Source organism: Aythya marila, assembly GCF_965140915.1.
Source record: "Aythya marila genome assembly, chromosome: 2".
Classification (NCBI taxonomy): Eukaryota; Metazoa; Chordata; class Aves; order Anseriformes; family Anatidae; genus Aythya; species Aythya marila.
The window spans coordinates 15,512,314-15,522,188 of record NC_139043.1 but is presented as its reverse complement, the minus strand read 5'-3'; the positions used below and the strand labels follow the sequence as shown (position 1 = coordinate 15,522,188).

Sequence of the window (9,875 nt, the reverse complement as noted above, 5' to 3'; positions counted from 1 at the left end):
AATTCAGTTCGAGTTCTGACCTGAATTCCTACCCCATTTTCTTGATATTTACTTTATTGGCCATGTATTTGCACACAAATTGTATACAGGAATCACTATTTATAGAAATAGCCTATAGCTTTCCAGGGTTGCTTTATTCTAAGGAGAAACTTTTCAGCAGGGGTAATGTTATCTTGTGTCTTAGCCAGCCAGGAAATGCTTTGGAAAACACAGTAATTTATTTTGCTTGTCTTCCTCATACCAGAAGTGACCTGGAAGGGAAAGAGAAATACCAGCTTCTTCTGTGTTGTTTAGGGAGGGAGGCTTGAAACAAGAGGAAAATAAGTTCAGAGTTAGTAAGAAAATAAGCTTGAATGAATTTGGGTTTGTTCATCTGTAGGCAATACACCCACTTCCACTAAACCCATTTGCAGTGTCTAAGCACTACTTTTATATTGGTCAATTTTTATTTTATATTGGATATTAACTGGTTCTGCTAGTCCAGCCTAATGCTGTTACTGCCTTTTGTTACCAGAAGTGGGCAGTATCACATGGACACTTGTAAGGAATGAGAGCTTCTGTAATTGGCTCTCTCTCCCAGCCTCAACAATGTCTGTGGAAATGGATGTTTCATAGTTTTCTACAGCTCTCAGCCTCTCTGAAAACATGTACCTCCTCAGGCAGGGCTGAATGAAAGCAAAATAAAACCTGATAGGTTTGGCCATGAACAAATGAAATTGCATTTTCTGTCACTCTGGTATTGATTAAACATAGTTTTGTATTAACAGCTGATGAGGGTTTTATACTGTGGTAAGCGTTTAGCCAGTCCCAGACCTACCCTCATATACCCATGGCACACCTTGATGATGACAGGAAACAGCTGCCATTCCTGTAGGAAATGTGATTGCAATCATGTCTTTCCTTCCTTGGGTGTCCTTCCTTTTCTACATGTTATTCATTAATTGCTGCGTGTTTATTTTGTCTTTAAACATCTGCTTTGCACAGCTCCTGATAGCACAAAATGAAAATGTTTCAATCTGTATGAGTCTGCTTTACCATAGCATTTTTGGCTTCTGGTGCTCTAATAGAAGCTTCTTATGCATTAAAAATATGAAGAAAATGATTGTCCTGATTGTGTCCTTAAGCTTTCCTCAAATCTTCCTGTCTTCCCACAAATCAATACTACTAAGTTTTAATTTCCTTGCAATAATGTTTACAGAAGCACGTAATTCTGTCTCCCTGAACATAACAAACAATAACAGAAGTCAATTTTGTATGTTTACACTAGCAAGCTTTGTCTTTAGCTTGCTCTCTGGCTTCCTATCTTCAACACAGACTGGAATAGGTCTGCTTGTGGCATTTGACAGTTGCTAATTAACTTCTGTCAATACATTGGCTAATTTAAAACTAGCTCAGATATTTCTTTAACTTGGTAAGTAGCTATAGTCTACCTAATATGAGGTTTGATTTTATATATTAAAGATGTATGTTCATTGCACCTGGACACTTACTGAAAAACAATCAATGTCGGAGAACTGGGAGCTGGTGGAAGAATTCATGTAGGACAGTGTTGAAGCAAGGGTACATTAACAAATCAAAAGGGTTTTTATAAGGGTTTCCTATTCCTAACCTTATATAAAGACTGGAGGGAAGCCACTTATGTTTGTCCAAACAGGGAAAGAGAGAGGATGTTGAGTAAAGAGCAGGCATTGGTGATGAAAGAGGAAACAAGATCTTCAATCCTCCCTCTGCTTTTTATAATAACATTATGAGGGAAAACTGTAAAAGTATCCGAGATTGTGTACCTGAGTATCCAGAAAGTTATTTTCTGGAAAGTAAAGATACTTGGGAAAGAAAAATAGATCTTTACCAGAAATTTCATCAAAGATGATAAAACCTTGAAATGATGTAATCTGAAAGGACAGAGGGAGAATATTACAAGAAGAACAATTGATGCTGAGCTTGATTTATTAGTCATCAGCATAGAAATGATAACTGAAGATGTGTCAGCTGATGAAATTGCTTAGAGAGAACATAATGTGAGATGAGGAAAAAGGCAATGGATTCTGCCCTGGGGAATATTGAGGGTGGGAAAACAGCAAAAAGGCTCATCAAGACTAAAAGAACAGTCTTCAAATGGACTGGAACAAGAAAAGCAATCTTCAAGCCTAGTGGGTGTGAAGTGCCAGGAAGGCAAGAGGGGTCAACAGCATCCAAAATAGAAGATGGAAGAGAAAGAGAAGATGGGAGAAGACATCATACATTTCCAATCCATACATCTGACCATGATTCCCTCTTGCTATTGTAACATGTAAGATGGGAAAATAAGATAATATGATCCAGAGATTGGAATACAAATCACAAGTGCATTGTGATACAAATAAAAAGATAATCTTTGTTTTGCAGGGCTTAAATATATAACACATAGGGGAGGGCAGGGCTGACAAAGATAATAAAAGTGTCATTGCTTTTGTGCCTTATGCAATGTTTCATGTTATTATTTAAATACAAGGAGAAGACATTCTTTTCAAGGCAAAGATTTCTTTTAAATATTACTTACTCTACAGGCTGACTTATTATATTATGGATGTTATTTCCAATATAAAGTAAGTTTTATGTTTAAGGTCAGTATGTTAGGATTAAATTTTTAAACAAAATACATAAAGGTAGTTTTCCAATTAACCACCTATATTTTACAGTTTTTGCAGAGGATAGACTAAATGAGCTACCAAAACAGAAGAGTTCTTGTGATTTTGGTATCAGATCTGAAAGGAAACATTGCCTTCAGGAAACTGTTTCTGGCAGCTAGCCGAACAGGCAGTACGTGTGGAAAGCACACAGCTGAAGTCTGACACCGTATTGCTTACAGACACAAAATTGTTACTGAATATACTGGAATTATGGAGACAGTCTTATCTTCCTGGAGTAACAGTACTGGATTTTTATGAACATGGAAATTATTTCAGAAAAATGTTAATGTTTAGAATTCTTTTGTTTGAGACCTATGTAAAAACAGTTAGAAGGCAATGTCTATTTTTGCATATGTCAAATTACTCATTGATTAAAGGAATGAGCAGTTCTGGCAATGGAGAGTGATATATTAGGTTGCCTAAGTGGTACTCTGGTATTTTGTAAAGAAAATGTATTTTTAATGGCTGATAACTTAGGAGCATAGTACTTGAATATATGTAAAAATATCCTCCTGATCTTTGTCTGAAATACTAGATTGTTACTATAATTAGAAAATGTTTTCAAATGTACTATATAATAAGGTGCATGTTTCAGCAGACAGAAAACTATTTAACTATTTCTTTCTTCATTTTTCCCTTTATGCCGTACGGAGGCAGGGTTTTACATACCTGCATGGTCTCTTTTGTGAAACTGCCCATGAAGTTTATAGAATAGTTTAATTCTTCTGTGTAAATATTTTTGAAACAGCTTGGAGTAACTGTTGTACCTGATACTTAGTGTATTGTTTTTAGTATGGGGATGCAAAGGCAAGTTTAAACAGCCTCTGAACTGTATTATACCCATCCACACCGAGGGGAGGCTTAGTGCTCTGGATCCTGAATGGATGAAGATGACACAAAAGTGCCAGTGCAATTCAGTAAGTGATCCGCAATTTTATTTTTCACAATTCTTATTTAATGTTTGTTATTTGCTGACTATGGATAATGTTTCAAATGGGAACACAGAATCATCATTTTAGTTTTGGGGATTAAATTTGTTGGTATGTGGTTTATTGCTAAAACACCAATTCTCATGGACATACTTCAAAGTCTTAGGTAGTTTTGAACATCCCATATGTTATAAACTATATTCAAATAGCTAGATTTTCTGTTCTGGTAAATTCCTGCACAGTGTAAAAACTGAATATAAAGCAGCTGACTGGTATCTCCTTAGCCATGTACCTCGAAGCATCAGCATATTTTTTTCTAATATATTAGATTAAAGGTAAGTCTGCTTCTTTCAGGAGAAAAATCAGGAGGTAACAGAGCATAGATTTGCATACTAACCTGGAATCAAACTGGAAAGGTCTGTGTTCTTATGCTTTGCCATTTTGAAATTAAGCATTGCTGTAAATGGTTTGTTTTCCAGTCTTCCAATAATATCCAATCAGTTACCACCCTTAGACTTTCTGATACACCTATGGCATCAGCATTCTTATTTAAGAAAGCAGAAATACTTACACTATTACTGCTTTTGTAGAACAGATATATTTGATCTGTTTTACTACTTTTCTGTGCCTTTTTATTTTTATGGAGCTCTGAAGTAGGCTTTGATCTTGATTCTGTACTCTTCCACAAGTGTATTACTAATTTATTCTTAGAGCCTCTACTTTGGTTAGGAAATATTTCTAGAGTAAAATGTTTGACACCTTTAGATATGCATTTATTTTTCACCTGTCTTCATCCTGTACTAACGTAAAAACTAAATTAGATGAGAATAAAGAAATAGTTTGTTCATTTTCAGTATCTGTTTTACATCACTTAATTACTCAATCTAATGGAATGCAGTGGTTTTCTTAAACTACATGGACTGTTTTGTGTTGCCATGATAGTATTGTTGAAAAAATGCAAGCATTTTTTTCCATGTTTAGCATTTCAGTTTTCATTTTACAGAGACAATCTTTAACACCAATCACACCTTGCGCAAGTGCCATGTACTGGCTCCATCCTTTTCTTTGGTATACGGCCTCATAGTTAGCAGAGGAAAGGAAAAAAGCAGGTCATGATGAGCAGGTGTATTAGAGGCAAATCCACAGTACCTAATATATGAAGAACACTCTAAACTTACATCTACAGTGTTAATTCATTCTTCACACTGAGGTAGTTTTAGCTGATAATGAGTATCTTGATAAGAAGTACAACTTGAAAATTTCAAATAGCAAGAAAACTATGACATGTAAAAGACTATTGAATATAGTTTGCAGACTGATAATGGAAGTCTTATTCTTCAAATTATTTAACAGTGACATTAAATATAAAGTGTGCATTAAGGTTTGCTTTGACAATCCTAATGTATGTAAAATGAGACATGGAAACGAGTTTATAATTTCACAAAGCAGAGAATCAACAATGCAGTACTCTTAGATCTTCTCTGGATCCAAATACTTGGTTTATGTGCTGTGTAACAGTATTAAAGCATGTCAAGACAGATCATACAACCATCCCATGAAGAATGAATATAGTGTATCTGCTAACTTTCCATTGACAATATTTTGCTCATCTTGTTTTCTAAGATATTTCTTAGAAGGATCTGTATTATTCTCTTCAGTTCATCATTAATCTTATTTAAAGTCCTGCCTTCAAAAATTAGTATTTAACCCCAACATCATTATTTGATATTGTGCCATAGAGGTTGTTTTTCTTCCTAGCTGTAATTTATCCATTTTAATGAGGAATACATTAATCCCATGTGATTATCATTAACTGGCATTCATGTGAATTACTTTGCAGCACTGTGTCATGATACTTATATTCATGGTTGCTTATAAGTATTTTCTTTCTGCTGAATACTTTTTTTTTTCAAGAAAGAGAATTGCTTAGAAAACAGCCTGTAAACAGTACAGCTTTGTAGCTGGAGTATTCTTTATCACCTCATCTCACCTCATTTGATCAAAACCAAAGCTTCAGTAAATAGTTCTACTTCAGAAAAAGGTGTTTTGGTATCTTTGTTTACTATAAACATGACTAAAAAAAAGGATAGTGAGGTGTTCTGGACAATATTTGATCATGTAATCTTTTCGGATAGAGAGTGAAGACAGCTACTTGACTAAGAATAATATGTAAACACCAGCTGATTGAATTAGGCTGTCACACATTGACGTTTAGGGAAAATGGATAAACATTGACACTGTTTAGGGAAAATGGATTAAAAAATAGAAGTACCAACTTTTTGACTATAGATAATTTTGTCCAAAACAAATCTGATTAAATTATTATTTACAATGCCTTTTTTCTATATTTGGACTGAGAACACAAGCACATTCTCAAAGTAAGAAGCAATTCAGAGCACTACTGTGGACTTTGTTATGAAGGACAGCAGGCTACAATAATGTGTGGCTTCTTCTGATCTGTGAATTTGCTCTCATTTGCACTGATCAGCAAAAACCACACCTGTTGACAAATCCAGTAGCCCAGGAGAAGCAAGGCTGCTGCAGCACCACATCACCAGGGCTAATTAATAGTGAGCTGAAGAACAGAGCAAGTGTGTATACACAAAATATGCATATAGTACATACATAGACACTGACAGAGAACAGCACTTGGGATGAATGACCTCATCCTATTTCCCCTGTCTGGCTGATTAGAAATGAAGGCCCACTAGTGGGAGACAGACTGACACTGTGTGTCCCTGCAGTGACTGGGCTTGGTTTAACCAGCAGCTGGCCACTGTGTCTCCATTCCCCCATTGCTGCTAGCTGTGAAGGCCCTGCTCCAGCAGCGATGCAGATCCTCCCCCCCCGAAGATACCAATGCACACAGACACACCCAATCTATTGCTACTTTAGTTTATCCTGAGAAGTTTTAAAAAAAAAACCACAAAACCCCAAAATCATAGAGTTGATTCCATGAACATACTATACAATGTTTTTAATTACGAAGTGATTATAGAAATACAGATATATCTATAAAATGCATTATTTTTCTAACGTTGTGTGTTGTGAAACAGTGTTACCCACATAGTCCATTTGGTAGAAGAGTGTTAAATGACAGTACTTCTTTAGCACACATACAAATAAAAGGCAGTGGCTTAACATCAGTTGTCACTGTACGTGATACGTTGATGCTGTATGTGCTGCACCCTGGCCTTTATGCATTTTTATACAACAACTAACTTCTGTTACTCGAGATCACTTTTACATAACTTACCTTTTTAACCTAAATTTTCTCAAATTTGATGTAAAAGATGTGCTTTGTATTATTACGATATTTATTACCTCTTTCCCAGACATAGTTCTTTTTTTCCCCCAATAGTATCATCTTTTAAAAGACAAAGAGACAAGATTCAAGTATTTTAAGGTACTTTTATTTAATAAATAACTTCAGTAATAGCACTGTAAAAAGTGAACATCTGTTAAAATAAAAAGGCACTTAAAACAAGAAGATGACTATGATGCAGTTTGAATGGTCAAAGGCAAATATACATGGCACATGTCAAAAATATGTGACTCGTCACATGACAAACTATGCAATCTTAGCTACAGGGCAAAGGCAAATTTACAGCTAAGACTGCCCAAAAAAAAAAAAAGCTTGTGTTGATACAAAAATATTACAAAAAGAATTGCAAACAAATACATTAAAAAGATTAGAAGGGTGACAAAGCACCAGGCTTTAAACTAAGGAAAAATTACAGAAGAAAGACACAGTATGACATAAGGCCCTTATGGGTTTTGAGGATGTCTTGGTAAAGTACTTCACGATACTGCCACCCAGGGCTTGAATTTACAAAGAAAAACTAGGCAAGTTACCAGTCAGCAACTTTTTCAGTAATGGCACGTGTTTTAAAGCTATTTATTCCTTCTTAAAATTCTTTCCAAACCCTTTCATCTTAACCATAACCTGGCAATAAGCAATTAAAATTCAAAAATAAGTATACACACACTTTTTCAGTCCTTTACTCTCCTCGTTTCCAACTTACTCAACTTACCACATACTTAATCATATAAGTAAGCAGAACACCAGTTATTCACCAGCTCCATGCTACATGAGTTTAATTATACCTGCGAACTCAAGCCCTGATTTCCCTGTAAAGCTAAAAAATTTAATACTAAATGGCTAGGCAGAGCCCTCATGCTGATTGCTTTAACCATTTCCCTCCCGTCATGTCATAGCAGTATCACACCCTGTAGAAGATCTAGATTGACAGCAAGGGAGTGGAAAAAGGTCAAAAAGGCACCATGTGACCTTAGCTGACTAGGCTATACAGTCTCAAGTTTTTTTGTCAGACCCCGGCACTGATTATTTTTATTTGAAAAAAATAAAAAATAAAAAAATTACATATGGTACATTCTCAAAACCTGAACAGGAAAACAAACCTATATGTAATGAATTAGTAAAATCACTGCAGTTTGCCCTAAATCTATCTTACTGTGACTACAAAAATTGCTATGCTGCATACAGTGTTGTGAAGTTATACAAGCAGTGTTCATTTTCCCTCATATTTAGGATTGACCACAGTTGTCACTGCACTCTTGTAAATAGGATTTTCACCCTAGAAAAAGAAAAACATTTTATTAACATTCAGTGAGATGAAACAAGCACTCTGTTTGCAAGAAGTATGAAAATTAGCTTAAGAAATTACCCACAAATGTTTTGTTTGTATACAAACTGCTTAAATCAAACTATTTTTTCCTCTTGCAACTTTAACAAAGGCATGCTTAGCTAATTAATAAAGCAAAGGGTTAGGGCATGATCCTATTCAGTTTATGCCACAGGTTTACTTCGAAACTGCTGCACCTCATATGCTCGTATCTCAGGGCTGAGCAGTCAACTCACGTCTGTAGCCCATTACACTTTTTTTAAAGAACTGCAAACAATATCTTTTGAAACCATTACAGATCACAGACCACATAGATCACAGACCACATTCTGCTGTAATTAACATTTAAATAGCTTATTTCACATTATAAATTATTTCTAGACACAGACTGGAAAGGCTTGTACTACTTTAACAATACACACTCAATATTTCATGTTGAACATTAGCACTTGTCATTCTCATTTTATTCCTGCAGATTTCCCCCTGTCCCAATATACAGAAAATGCATACTTAAAACTAAGAGATTACTGTCCTGGTGAGAATACTGTAATAAAAACATTATTTCTGCTGATAAGAGGAATGCCCACATAACTGCTTATATCTCTCCTACTTAGATTTGAAAACCTCTAAAATAAGCTTATTTTAAGTTTAAACTTCCCTTGTTCCCAAGTTTCCTTTTATCTCAGTAAATCTTACTCCATTTATGGCACATCCTGGCACACCTATGATGAACTCCTTGAACTCCAAATGAATATGGATATAGACAGATCTTATTCGAAGAAACTGCTCCAGCTAGAACTCTACTGATACAGCCTGCATCTCCGGTGCTGTACTCTTACCACAATTGAACTTCAAGTTAAATAAACATTGTTTACCATTGCGAAGCTCTTCTGTGTATGCATGAATAATTTCTGAGGAAATTCAGGACAGAGCAGATCTCAGCCTGAGCACAGCTCAGGCCAGAACCGTATCTGGCCTTCATTAGCAGCAGGGGAATATCTGAAGGTTAGGAAGGGAGTATCTTTGAGGTTCCTCCCAGATGAGATAGCTTTTACGTTTTGGGTTAAAACCACTGTTCCTACAGTCAAAGGAAATCCTACCCCAACGCTGGATGCTAATTTTTTTTCTTTAATCTTTGATAGTCTGGTTTTGGGTGTACAATAAGCTGTGTCTGGCGGAGACTTCTTGCTTTAATAAAGTAGATTTTCAAGTAGTCTTTTATTGTTCTTCACACAGCACTACAGAATAGCTGCTATATACCATCTGAGCTGAGAAGTGTCTAAACTTAAGTGACTCATATTTACCCATTAAACGGGTTGCGTCTTGCTATGAGATGCTGTTCTGAATATTCGTTTTATTTCTAAGAAACCCAAAGCCCCTGTAAATATATGTGATTCATAGAGATTAAGCATGCTTGTTTTTTCCAGGGTCGTAAAACCTTGAACATCAACTACAGATACCACAGGATGTGCCAAAAGGTGACAAGGCAAGCAAGAAACAACTTGGTCTGAAACCATATCAATTCCTAGGAAGCTTGTTGCCTTCTGTTTTCAAGACCTGGTAAGGGACAAGTGACTGGTCTACCCAAACAGCAGCAGCTCCTGCTGCCAGGACAAGGCCAATTAGCTGGT

At 35.8% G+C, this 9,875-nt stretch overlaps 1 protein-coding gene across 2 annotated transcripts in view; it reads right to left on the bottom strand.

The window, feature by feature from the left end:
• Window positions 1-6,995: 6,995 nt before the first annotated feature.
• The window catches only part of ITGB1 (integrin subunit beta 1), a 43,779-nt gene continuing 40,899 nt past the window's right edge, over window positions 6,996-9,875 (bottom strand). For both annotated transcript variants that reach the window (XM_082753556.1, XM_082753557.1), the window contains one exon: window positions 6,996-8,196. Coding sequence is in view for 1 of the 2 variants with exons in the window: in XM_082753557.1 (XP_082609683.1) it covers window positions 8,131-8,196 (66 nt within the window). In the remaining variant the exon portion in view is untranslated. The remainder of the gene's footprint in view (window positions 8,197-9,875) is intronic.